The sequence below is a fragment of the Microcaecilia unicolor genome, chromosome 5 (genome assembly GCF_901765095.1).
Source record: "Microcaecilia unicolor chromosome 5, aMicUni1.1, whole genome shotgun sequence".
NCBI classification, from domain to species: domain Eukaryota; kingdom Metazoa; phylum Chordata; class Amphibia; order Gymnophiona; family Siphonopidae; genus Microcaecilia; species Microcaecilia unicolor.
In genome coordinates, this window is record NC_044035.1 from 150,527,431 (window position 1) to 150,541,689 (window position 14,259).

At 41.7% G+C, this 14,259-nt stretch overlaps 2 protein-coding genes across 2 annotated transcripts in view; one reads left to right on the forward strand and one right to left on the reverse strand.

The window, feature by feature from the left end:
* The window catches only part of CDH23 (cadherin related 23), a 1,475,307-nt gene that overhangs the window by 1,152,576 nt on the left and 308,472 nt on the right, over window positions 1–14,259 (forward strand). The gene's annotated exons all lie outside the window — the stretch shown is intronic.
* VSIR (V-set immunoregulatory receptor) overlaps window positions 1–14,259 on the reverse strand; it is a 101,414-nt gene that overhangs the window by 41,923 nt on the left and 45,232 nt on the right. The window contains exon 2 of the mRNA XM_030203417.1: window positions 6,283–6,666. Coding sequence (XP_030059277.1) covers window positions 6,283–6,666 — 384 coding nt within the window. The remainder of the gene's footprint in view (window positions 1–6,282; window positions 6,667–14,259) is intronic.

Genomic DNA, 14,259 nt, shown 5'->3' on the forward strand with positions numbered 1-14,259 from the left:
AAATCTCTAGGCTCCGTAAAGAAGATAGTTTTGTTGTCATGCACCACACGCACCTTCGCTGGATACAGTTGTGCAAACCTTATCCCTTTGTCAAAAAGGTGCTTACAATGCCGGCCCATCTGCTTCCTCTGATCAGCAACACGTGCCGAACAATCTTGGAACAGCAGCAGTTTATGTCTGTTGTAGTCAATAGATTTCTTTCCTCTATATGCCTGTAGTACTCGATTTTTATCTGCATAATTGAGTATTCTGGCCAGCACAGGTCTCGGATACTGCTCCCCCTCATGCAAAGCCCCAACTCGGTGAATCCTCTCAACTCTCATCACCTTATCTGGAAACTGTATGTTTCCACCTCTCGATAAAGTTCCAGAGATCTGATTCTTTTACAGACTCTGGTAAACCTATGATTCGGAGATTATTTTGCCATCCTCTATTCTCTTGATCATCAACTTGCTGCATTAAAAGTGTGCACTGCTTCTCAAGCGCTGTCTCAGCACGATCCTCCTGGCACGAAATACGATCTTCTGCCTGCTGGATTCGTGTGCCCTGTTGCTCCAAAGAGTCTCAGATTTGATCCACTGACAATTGCAGCTTAGACAATTTGTCCTCAAGCACTACCGATACCTGCTGCACTAAATCTTTAGTGGACTCGGCCGAGAAGCTCGTCGGTGGAGTACTCACTTGCGGCGGCGCCATCTTGGGGCCCAAGTTCTGCTTTCCTGTCCGCGGGTCTTTGTAGGCATAACCCCTCTACTCCACCATTAAAATGGACTTGAGCTCCATCACAGGGCGCACCGGGAATTAATCTCGCTGTCAGGAATCTTCTAGACCCACATATGGAAGATCTCAGAGATAAATTTAAAGAATTTGGGGTGGCTGGAGCGGAGCTTGGCTTAAAGACGTCTGCTCAGCTAAAGAGCATCACGTGACCCCCCTGGCTTAACAAGTTAATCAGTGTTGATAACAGCTCTTAACAAGCAATAATGAGCACTAATTGGCATGGATTAGAATTTAGGCACACAACTTGCTAAGCGTATTCTTTAAATGAGCTGCATCAGCATTGCGGTGGGGCAGCTGCTAGCATGGCTTTGTAAAAGGGAACCAAAAGTACATAATTTAAATTGGTAGTGATCCTCCATTGGGAGCCAATGTAGGCTCCTTAACAGAGATGTAACATGATCTGACTTTGGCTTACCAAAAATCAAAATCTGCATACACCTCAAAGATAACATAGCACATTTGATAGGAGGGTGTATACACAGGTAGAGTCTGGGCAAAGCATGGGTGGAGCAAACAGCAAAGCGTTTAACTTATAGAATGCTATAAGTTACATGCATATCTCCGACATTCAGCAATATGGCTGTCATAAATTACAGACACGTCTCACCTGTTACTCTAATATTCTAGGTAATCAATAGAAATAAAACAAAATAAAACATGGAAAAGAAAATAAGATGATACCTTTTTTATTGGACATAACTTAATACATTTTTGATTAGCTTTCAAAGGTAGCCCTTCTTTGTCAGATCAGAAATAAGCAAATGTTGGTAGATGACAGTATATATAAGTGAAACATCAAAGCATTTCAGTGATAGTCTAACAGAATGAGGGTGGGTTAGGTGAGAGACAGGGAGAGCTGGGTGGATGAGGGACAGGGAGATATGCATGGAGATAAGAGTTATCAGCATATCTGAATAAAGCACAATGATAAGAATCAAGTTAAATTCATAGCGATTGATTCTTGTTCTTGTATATATTTTTCCAAAGCTGCTACATATGTTTTAGTACAATTTCTATGAGTAACTTTCATATGTGCAGGAGCTAGTAAATTGTACCTTGCTTCCAGAGATATAAGTCAAGGTTTTAAAGCAAGAAATTGTGAGTGTCAACAGTATTTTTGATGAAATCTGGGAGTGTAGATAGACTATGACCATGCCACTGTAAGGGTTGAGATGTTTTAGCACTTTGTAAAATTTTCCAAAATCTTGAGGAAATCACAGAATATTAATGGCAATGGATCACACGTTTTCTTAACTGAATTGGAGAAAGGGGGAACACAGTGTGCTCTATCAATTTCGAACGGATGCTAAAACTTTGTTTTTAAAGGTTTGTGTAAAAATTCTTCCATGCAACATATATTTCCTTCGGGAAGGCCTAAGGCCTGATGTTATTGTAGTGATTTTGATTTCCAACATCCTTGAGGGCAGCTTGCAGATCAGTCACCATTTTGGTTGTTTTCCTGTAGATGGAAGATTGATCTTCCAGACTGGTTACACAATATTCCAGTAACAATTCTATTTTCAAAAGCTTGAAAACATGAGTTAAGCTGAGCAAGATCACCATTGATTCCTTTGATGTCTGCGCTGTTGTCAGTAAACATTTGTGTAATTTGATTTAGTAGTTCGGTGATGGCTGCTAAGTTCCCACTATCGCTAGCTTCTTTAGCTGATTTACATGGAGAGGGTGGCTCTGGTTTGGATCTTTTGGTACCTGATCCGATCGCAAAAGCAGCCTCAATTTTACTCTGCTAACTGGTGGCCATATAGATATTTCAGCGATTAATTTTTAAATCAAAAATAACTTTGCCAAAGGTCTATAAATGATGGAAACAGATGAAGATTCAAGAGGATTTTCCTAAACCTCCATCTTGTGCAAGCTCTTGAGTGACCCTCCAAACCTGCTGAAAATTCAGACATGAGGAGGTGCTACAAACACTAATACCATATTTCCCCCTTGTTTAGTTGTTTGATTATCCTGTTTATCAGAGGAATTATTGGCCTCCAGAAGCTACTTACTGATATATTCTCTATTCATTTCCCTCATTTTTTGATGGCATCATCTTTTATGTGACTTACTGTTCCACCACTTCCTTTCTAAATTCCTAGATGTTTTAGCACTTTGTAAAATTTCAAAAACTTGAGGAAATCACAGAATTTTCTTAACTGAGTTGGAGAAAGAGGAAACACAGTGTGCTCTCTCAATTTCAAGCGGATGCTGAAACTTTGTTTTTAAAAGTTTGTGTAAAAGTTCTTCCATGAAACATATTATATTTTTACTTTCCGATCCTTCAGGAAGGCCTAAGAGCCTGATGTTATTACAGCAGTTTCGATTTCCAGCATCCTTGAGGGCAGTTGCAGATCAGCACCACCTCTTCCCTCCACAGGTAAAAACATGCACGCTGACAAACAACATGGACGTGTCTCCACCCATTGAGATGTTGGACAATAATCAAAGGCCTGACATTCACAAGTAAAATTCTGTTATACCTATGATTGATCTCTATTCCATAATTCAGTTGATTCATAATACTAAACCATGTGAAACCACTAAGGCTACAACTTCTAATATTATAATGATTGTGTCCTTATTTACTCCTAGTGGCATATTCTCTTTTTCTTATTTTGTTTTTTTCCTTAGTCAACTGATTGATCTTTATTTGGGTGTCATTTTCATTTTCACCAGGTAGAAGAGAAGATCAACATTGCACCAATCATCTTCTCTCTTTTCTCCTGCCCTTCCCTCAACAATCTCTGCTACTTGTCCTCTGTCTGTAGTTAGGACCCAGCCTTCACAACATACTGGCACTTACTGATGTCCATCGTTAAGTAGGCACAATAGGCATGTATCTGGGATACCTGCACTATTCAAGGTACCACAGATAAGTTCATCCAGCCTGCTGCTCTAACCACCAGGTTACTCCTCCACTAGTGAGTTACGGGAAGTCAGACAAGAGACCATATACTTCCCTTGTTTAGATGCCTCTTTAAGGACATCCATTTATATCCAATGATAGGACCTATGAAGCCTCAAAGACTCATCTCAAACAGTATCAGAACTTACTAAGAACCTTTTGATTGGAACGAGACTTTTTTGAAAAAATTTTTTATTTATAACCATTTACATTTTTACAAGCGATAAAACAACTTGCCAGAAATACAGAGAAAGTAATATATAGGAATTATTTCAGTCAGGTAATTCTATTCTCTTCCTTAGACCACTAAATAGGGAGAGTGAAACAAGACAAGGAGATCAATTAAATAGTAAACAGAACAAAAACATGGTATTAACCTGATTATCCCCAGATATTACTCGTCTAATTCATTATTCCACATTGATCATCTGGTTGGCTTCTTCAAGGCCAATACGGTGTATAGTCAAATCATTTCATTGAAAACATACCTATTGTCCAATATTAGTTAGAAATAATACATCTCACAATACATATACTTAAGCCTCTAATTCAAATCTCACTGATAAGTAATCCCAGTTTTCACAGGCTTCACTCCTTTTAAAGTAATAATTGAGGAAATATTTCTGAGGAAAACTTTAGGAGTCATACCTGGAACTCTGGGAATAACAATAATCTCGATATCAATAATCTATAATAATATTCATTTTATTACTCAAAGTTTCTGGTCTATTATCATTTTCAAAATCATAACCACTTCTTGCTCGTGTAGAATCATTTGTTATATCAATTTTTCACTCTCAAAGGGTTCAGTTAAATTGTCCATGTAACTATCTAATAAAATTATATCTGAAACAAAATTATTTACTGCCACCGTTAGGTCCCGAAGCGCCTTCCAGATGGTATTCAATGTAACCTCCACGGGAGCCAAAAACTCCAAGTTGATTTCTCTTAGGTGTTTAGGAGTGGTTCCACTGATTCGGGTTCTGCTGTAAACGTCCTCCGTTTCAGCATATGCCTCTAACTCACTCCTCCACTCCTTTGGACATGATAGTTGAATAATTCGGGAGTGATGGAGTTGTTTTTTCCAGGTCCAAGAGCGTCGACGCTCCTTCGCCGGCGCTAATCAAAGGACTCGCCAACCCTTTCATCTGTGGGGCAGTTCATCGCGTAGCTGTCCCATGCTTGCTGCTCGGGGCAAAACGCTGGCCATCGGCGGCTGACCACCGGTTGTCCCCTTCCTCTCAGTTAAGGTAACTGCAATTGCAGAGAGGAAATTTACGTAAAGAAGACAAAACTTCAGAGGGCAGCTGGGCCGTTGGGCATACAAACTTCAGGTTGCCATCTTACCACTCTTCCAGTTTGGGACACTCTTTGTCTGGTTTCTCCTCAGAGGTCTGTCTGATATGGGTACCCCTTCAGCACAGCCCTCTGAGTCATTGAAACACAGAAGCCCCTCCACCACTACAAGGTGGTGTCCCTTCGGAGGAGGGAATGACACTTTAAGTGTTAATGTATTGCATATTCTCTGGACAGTTTAAAAATACAAACACAGAAATATGGTGGAAGGCTAAATGACACTGTGAAAACAAAATGTGTCTCTCACTAAATGCCCCAGAGTTGGTGGGAGCTCCTTGGCCATAAAATGGTAGCACATACCCAATTTTGTGTAAGAATCAATTTAAATAAACAAACACAGAGATGTGGTGGAAGGCAAAATGACATTGCAAAAACAAAATGTGTTTCTCACTAATGACCCAAAGTTGGCAGGAGACTCTTGGTTCTGTAAGAATCAATGAATGTCATTTCTTGTGTACACAAAAATTAACACAAAATTAGTTAAATACAGAGAGGGGTGTGCTGAGGCTGTTGTTAAACTTTACCCAGATATTTTTGATATTCAAAGATATCCAGTTAAGTTAGGCTATACAAATACCAGGCCTACAGTTAACCATATAAATTATTTGATCAACAGAAACTATAGTCGGGTATATTCAGCAACAGTTACTTTTCAGATGTATTTTGTATATATGGTGAAAGTTAGGTGAATAACTTATTCAGTTAATTTTAATGAAACAAGCCAAGGCTGAATATGGGCCTCCATGAGATCCTCACTGCAATCTCTGGACCTAATGCACTAAAAGGTTTTTCCCATTTTCCGTCTATGAGGATTTAGTACAAAAGTTCCTTGAGCTGCCTGGCACTGAGAATTGTTCATGAAGTGATTGTGATTCATTTGTGTGCATGTATGGTACTGATTATACCTTGAGAAAACAGATAGACTGCAGTGTGGTGGGAATTTGAGAGACGTTTCTCCCAGCAGGCCTTTTCCTGCTTTTCCTTCCAGTGGAAGGTAAAGTGCTATCTATTTAAGCTGGGATCCTGCAGACCATGGAATTAGCAGTGACAATTCTGTACAATCAAAATAAAGAAATATTTTTATTTTTCATATCATATAAAATCTAGCTACAATAATATAGCCATTAATGATAGTATTCAGGGCATAGAGTATATCCATGACCGTCTGGTTTCCTGCAGTAACTCTGGACTAGATTCCGTGGCAGAGGTTGGAAAATTCAATGGTGATTGTTTACCTGTTATCACCTGGAGTTCCATATAGCTGTGGGCTTCCTGTTGCAACTTCTGGTCCTTATAATCCAATATCTTACAACAGTATCCTCCACTGTCACTCTGGGTCAGGTTGTGTAGGATGACTTGGAATGTCCCAAGGTGGACGGCTCTCTCCACTCCATGATTAATGCCTCGTCTTGAATGTATCTCTGCCTCACTGATGTTGCGAATGTGTCTCTTCTCTGAACAGGCTGGGTTTCGGTGTGCACTGAAGTGCCAGGCATCATGCAACTTGTCATGACTGCCCATCATCCTCCCAGAGATCCTGCAGGACAATGTCACATTCTGTCCTTCAGGGCATATGTAGAGGGTATATGGTGCAGAAACCGTGAAAGTTTTTGTCAGACCTAAATGGTGGAAAGAAACAAAGAAAAAAACCCAACAACTTAATGAAAAGAAGTCACACAAATATTGGAATTACATCTGATAGACAGAATCTTGAAAACCAGAGGGTAGGCCAGGAAACAGGCTTCTCAAATTATTGTATTCCCAAAATACTGCTGTGGAATAGACTAGGAGAGAGGATTGGAGAGGTGTTTCTGTAGGCATTTCAAAATATATAATAATATAAAAATATAAAATGATAGTGCCTTTTGATAATTGGCTAAAATCCCTCCAGTCCTTTCCAAAAGTCTCTAAATCTAATCAGTGAACCAGGCAGGAGTGTGCATTTGTTCATGTACATTTAGTTCATTAGTAGACCTTAAAAACTTAGGGCCCTGTTTACTAAGGTGCACTAGCGTTTTTAGCGTACGTTAACGCTAGAGACACCCATAAGCTCAATGCACATTAAAATTTAGGGGTTAAAATGTATACATGAAACAAACTGAAAAAGTTCCAACAACTGGGGCCAAGCCCAAGCAAACAAAACATTTTTGTCATGTGCATATTCTTGACAATTCAGGCCCTCTGTAAGTTCATACTTCCTGTGGGTTTTGGTTACAAACATTTAAGTTTCTAGAAACCTCAGGTGCTCTGAATGTTTTATTTTTGTTGTGCTTCGGAGTGTGTATTGTCCTTCAGTAAAGGTGTCATACTCAAAAAAAAGTTCAAAGTCCTCATTATTTCAAAAGCAGTGATAAAAGCTAACAGCCATAGAGTAAATAGATCTGCGCTACACCTAATTATTCCTTCTGAACCCATTAGTCTGTGGAATTCTGCCTCATTTTCAACTATCTCTTTTGCCACATATTCCATGATAAATTTAATAGATTGTAAGCTCTTTGAGCAGGGACTGTCCTTCTATGTTTAAATTGTACAGTGCTCCGTAACCCTAGTAGCGCTTTAGAAATGTTAGTTAGTAGTAGTAGTAGTAGTAGTACTCATTCCATTCTTTCAGAATAAAAAAATATAGGTTTGCAGCAAGGGCCTGCGCAGGAGCTAACAATGTTCTGCTAAGAAACCAAACAGCTTGTGCAATTCGCATTTACATAATGCAATTCATTCAGTGAAACCTACTGACCACTTGATAGGCCTTTCAAATTTATACAGCTGGGATTCCCTCAGCATATGGGGCAGTTTATGATAAAGCAAAATGTAAAGCAAGATCACAACAATATTTATAAGTATGTTTGAGAATGGAGGATGACGTTAGAACTGTAGGACTGAAAGTTGCTGAGAACTAATGTGTGGAGAATGGCCAGGAAAAACCAGAAATGCTAAACTAAAGTTACGTTGACTGTTTAGAGAAGACAACCCTGAAGATGGACCATAAATGGCTTAGGGGCCCTTTTACTAAGCCGCGTAAGCGTCTACGTGTGCCCAACGTGCGCCAAAATGGAGTTACCGCCTGGCTACGGCGTGGCTCTTGCAGTAATTTCATTTTTGGCACGCATCCAATATGCACATCCGAAAAATAATTTTTATTTCAGATGCACGTATCGGACGTGCACTAAGTGGCATTTGATGTGCGTAGGTCATTACCACCTACTTACTGCGTGAGTCTTTACCGCTAGACCTAAAATGGACACGCGCAATTTTGATTTTGCCACATGTCCATTTTTGGCAAAAATTTTAAAATGGCCTTTTATACAGACGTGGTGAAAAATGAATCGGCGCGCACCCAAAACCCGCGCCTACACCACTGCAACCCATTTTTCAGTGCACCTTACTAAAAGGACCCCTAAGAAAGTTACATATGGGAATGGAGCAGGCACAGGACTATTCATGGAAGAAAGTGTTCTTGTAGAACGGAAAGAGGGCAATTCTTTAACATTGTGCCTATATTAAACATGTAGAGGGTTCCCAGGTGGTACTTATTCTATGAAAGAAGTAGGTGCCTACTTACCTTTACAGAATGCTAACGTAACAGATTAGATACATGCCTATAATTTATTTATTTATTTATTAGGATTTATTTACCGCCTTTTTGAAGGAATTCACTCAAGGCGGTATACAGTAAGAATAGATCAAACATGAGCAATAGGCAATTACAGCAGTAAAAATGTTCAAATAACAATAAAAAGTATGGCATAGCACACTACTTACAATGTCAACACAATACGTAATAGAACATTTTAACTGACAGTGAAGGGTAAAGCAAAGATGAAACATAGATAGGTAAGAGAGTAAGACGAGTTGGAAAGTAAGGTGATTAATTTAAAGGAAGTTGCATATGAGGTCAGAGATGGTTTAATTTAGGCATGAGCTTAGCGCTGGTGTAAATGCATGCACCTAAATGCTAGAGATGCGCACATAACTTATAGCAGTGTTTCTGAAGTCAGTCCTGGAGCACCCCCTTGCCAGGATATCCACAATGAATATTCATGAGAGAGATTTGCATACAATGGAGGTAGTATATGCAAATGAATCTCATGCATATTCATTGTGGATATCCTGAAAACCTGACTGGTGTGGGAGTACTCCAGGACTGACTTGAGAAACACTGACTTCTAATATTCTGTAAATTCGACTTATGCCATGCCCAGACCACACCAATGTGTATGACTACCAGTCTAATTTGTGCAGTATTACCAGAATAGTGCTTATGTAGATTTTCAGCATTTATGCACATATGTGTACATATACATGCATAAATACCAATATTCTAATCATGTAGGTGTGTTGGACTAATGCGTATCGTGCTATTCTATAAACTGAAGAACTATTCTAATGGTTAGAGCAGCAGGCAGAGAAACCAAGAAAGCCTGGTTCAAATCCCATGGCACTTCCTTGTAATATTCAAGAAATTACTTAACCCTCCTTTACCTCAGGTACAAACTTAGGGTCTCTTTTAGCAAGCCTCGCTAGCAGTTCCCACGTGGCAATACCGACAAAGCCCATTTAAAGTGAATGGGCTTTGTTGGCATTATCACACCAGGGACTGCTAGTGCGGTTTGATACAAGAGGCCCTTACACTGTAAGTCCTCCAGGGCCAGAAAAATACCTAGTGTACCTGAATGTAAGTTGCCTTCAACTGCAACTGAAAAGGGCATGAGCTAAATCCAAAATCCCTTCCCCCTTTGGGAACACCTCCTGGTAACACTGTGTGTAGTTTTACTCACATTGTGGGTGGACAGTTTTGAAGAGGCCAATTTACCAGGGTAAAACAGCAGTTTCCTTATCAAAATCAACTTTCAAAATTGCTGTCCTCATTTTCAATGGTTGTTGTCTTGAGTGTCGACACTAGAATAGCACCATAAATTATGAATCAGATCTGAGAGCAAGTGACAGGGCAGAGTGCTGGTCACAACGCTGGAATATCACCATACTCATAGTTTGAAGTGGGTATGGGGAGGGAATGCCTCCCTCGCCCACGTATTGCAGGAGCTAATGCTGAATTGCGCCCCCCCCCCCCCCCCCCCGCACTATTGCTACATGACTTCCTTATCCTTTGCTCCCTCAGAGTAAACAGACCACCTACATCTATGAATATCAGAGAATACTATTTTTGTATTCATAATTCTGTACACCATTCTGGGTACTTTTTGTAAACTCAGGAGAGTGTTATATTTTAAATGGTAAATCAATAAAAGAAGCTGCGCGATATTAACACATAACAAGTTGGAACAGGGTAAGATGCTCTGAGAGCTGCATAGAGTTCTGTCATCACTGGCTTGAAGCAGATCAGAACTGAAGTGTATTGGTATGTCTGTGTGGTCAACATGTGCACAAGATCTCCTGCAGTGTACTTGCCTGCAGCACATGCAAAATGATTAGCTTTCTTACCTAAGTACATAAGTGTTGCCATACTGGGACAGACCGAAGGTCCATCAAGCCCAGTATCCTGTTTCCAACAGTGGCCAAACCAAGTCACAAGTACCTGGCAAGATCCCATAACAGTACAATACATTTAATGCTGCTTATCCCAGAAATAAGCAGTGGATTTTCCCAAGTCCATTTTAATAATGGCTTATGGACTTATTTTATGATGCTAGCCAAACCTTTTTTTTAAACCCTGCTAAGCTAACTGCTTTTACCACATTCTCTGGCAACAAATTCCAGCGTTTAATTACACATTGAGTGAAGAAAAATTTTCTCCGATTCACTTTAAATGTACTACTTTGTAGCTTCATTGTGTGCCCCCTAGTGCTAGTATTTTTGGAAAGAGTAAAGAAGCAATTCATATCTACCTGTTCCACTCCACTCCGTATTTTATCATATCTATCATTTTATATCTCCCCTCAGCCATCTTTTCTCCAAGCTGAAGAGCCCAAGTCGTTTCAGCCTTTCCTCATAGGGAAGTCGTCCCATCCCCTTCATCATTTTCAGTGCCCTTCTCTGTGCCATTTCTTAAGGAAAAGTTTACTCCTCAAATGTTTTTTTTCGGGGGGGGGGGGGGGGGGGGGGGAGGAGACCAGGACTGCTTCTTCTAATGCAGTATTTAATAACTATGCTAGAACTGTCTTCTTTGTTCAGAGTTGAAGTAGCATCCTGTTTATGCCCCTGTCTGCACCTTTATGTGGTTTCACACATATCATTGTTTTGCAAGTATGTACTGAGAAAGCCAGCTGCAGGTAACCACAGAGGTGATTCAGCAAGCACCTTAAGCCAGCACAGTATGTGCCTTATGCTGTCAGTTATGTTTGAACCCCTCCCATAAAACAGTAACATAGCAAATTATGGCAGAAAAAGACCTGTATGGTCCATCCACATTGCCCAAGAACATAAACTCATTATATAAGGTATGAGGTGATACAACATTTTTATACCTGATCTTGATTTGTCCATGCCATTTTCAGGACATAGACTGTAGAAGTCTGTCCGGCACTGTTCTAAAATTTCTGAAGTTATCATAGAAGCCCTTGAAAAGCTTCATTCCAGCCCATCCAAATCTAACCAGCCACGATCAGGGCACAGACCACAAAAGTCTGCCCATTACTGACTTTGCCCCAATTACCTGTGTTGCTACCTAGTCTCCACTAAGCTTCTTTGGATCAATTCCTTCTAAACAGGAATCCTATGAGTTTATCCCATGCATTTCTGAATTGTTAGTTTTCATCTCCACCACCTGGCCTCCCTTCAACCTCAATTCATGTTCTCTAGTTCTACCACCTTCCCGTTTCTGGAAAAGGTTTGTTTGCGGATTAATACCTTTCAAATATTAAAATATGTGAAATACTGTAGTGGGACCCAGTGGCGTACCGAGGGTGGGGCGGTGGGGTTGGTCCACCCCAGGTGCATGCTGCAGGAGGGGTGCTGGGAGCAGCCGCGCGGCTGTCGGCTCCGCTGCTTCCCTGCTCCCTCTGCTGTTATTTCCTGTTCCAGAGCAGAGGGAGCAGGGAACCTGCACAGCCAACAGCTGCACGACTGCTCCCAGCACTCCAGCAGGTAAGAAGAATGCACGGGGGGGGGGGGGGGCTTGGAGGTGATTCACCAGGGGGGGACAATGATGTGCTGAGAGGGATCCTGCACCCGGGAGGGGAGTGTCTTGCTGCACCCGGGGGGGGGGGGGGGGGGACGCTGCATCCGGGGGATGACATGCTGCACCCGGAGGGGACGGATGACGCTGCACACGGGGGAGGGGGTGCACAGCGGCAAACCACCCCGGGTGGCAGCCAACCAAAGAACGCCACTGGTGGGACCAAATGTTCTCACATAAATAAGCTTATTTGAGCAGGGACTGTCCTTTTTTGTTAAACTGTACAGCGCTGCGTAACCCTAGTAGCGCTCTAGAAATGTTAAGTAGTAGTAGTAGTAGTCACCACCCAATCTCTGCTAAGATTCCTTGGATCCATTCCTTCTAAACAGGATTCCTTTGTGTTTATCTCACGCATGTTTGAATTCCATTACTGTTTTCATCTCCACCACCTCCGGCAGGAGGGCATTCCATGAATCCACCACCCTCTCTGTGAAAAAATACTTCCTGACATTACTCCTGAGTCTGCCCCCCCATTTCAATCTCAATTGATGTCCTCTAGTTCTACCACCTTCCCATCTCCAGAAAAGGTTTGTTTGCGGATTAATACCTTTCAAATATTTGAACGTCTGTATCATGTCACCCGTTTCTCCTTTCCTCCAAGGTATACAGTGGTGGAAATAAGTATTTGATCCCTTGCTGATTTTGTAAGTTTGCCCACTGACAAAGACATGAGCAGCCCATAATTGAAGGGTAGGTTATTGGTAACAGTGAGAGATAGCACATCACAAATTAAATCCGGAAAATCACATTGTGGAAAGTATATGAATTTATTTGCATTCTGCAGAGGGAAATAAGTATTTGATCCCCCACCAACCAGTAAGAGATCTGGCCCCTACAGACCAGGTAGATGCTCCAAATCAACTCGTTACCTGCATGACAGACAGCTGTCGGCAATGGTCACCTGTATGAAAGACACCTGTCCACAGACTCAGTGAATCAGTCAGACTCTAACCTCTACAAAATGGCCAAGAGCAAGGAGCTGTCTAAGGATGTCAGGGACAAGATCATACACCTGCACAAGGCTGGAATGGGCTACAAAACCATCAGTAAGACGCTGGGCGAGAAGGAGACAACTGTTGGTGCCATAGTAAGAAAATGGAAGAAGTACAAAATGACTGTCAATCGACAAAGATCTGGGGCTCCACGCAAAATCTCACCTCGTGGGGTATCCTTGATCATGAGGAAGGTTAGAAATCAGCCTACAACTACAAGGGGGGAACTTGTCAATGATCTCAAGGCAGCTGGGACCACTGTCACCACGAAAACCATTGGTAACACATTACGACATAACGGATTGCAATCCTGCAGTGCCCGCAAGGTCCCCCTGCTCCGGAAGGCACATGTGACGGCCCGTCTGAAGTTTGCCAGTGAACACCTGGATGATGCCGAGAGTGATTGGGAGAAGGTGCTGTGGTCAGATGAGACAAAAATTGAGCTCTTTGGCATGAACTCAACTCGCCGTGTTTGGAGGAAGAGAAATGCTGCCTATGACCCAAAGAACACCGTCCCCACTGTCAAGCATGGAGGTGGAAATGTTATGTTTTGGGGGTGTTTCTCTGCTAAGGGCACAGGACTACTTCACCGCATCAATGGGAGAATGGATGGGGCCATGTACCGTACAATTCTGAGTGACAACCTCCTTCCCTCCGCCAGGGCCTTAAAAATGGGTCGTGGCTGGGTCTTCCAGCACGACAATGACCCAAAACATACAGCCAAGGCAACAAAGGAGTGGCTCAGGAAGAAGCACATTAGGGTCATGGAGTGGCCTAGCCAGTCACCAGACCTTAATCCCATTGAAAACTTATGGAGGGAGCTGAAGCTGCGAGTTGCCAAGCGACAGCCCAGAACTCTTAATGATTTAGAGATGATCTGCAAAGAGGAGTGGACCAAAATTCCTCCTGACATGTGTGCAAACCTCATCATCAACTACAGAAGGACGTCTGACCGCTGTGCTTGCCAACAAGGGTTTGCCACCAAGTATTAGGTCTTGTTTGCCAGAGGGATTAAATACTTATTTCCCTCTGCAGAATGCAAATAAATTCATATACTTTCCACAATGTGAGTTTCCGGATTTAATTTG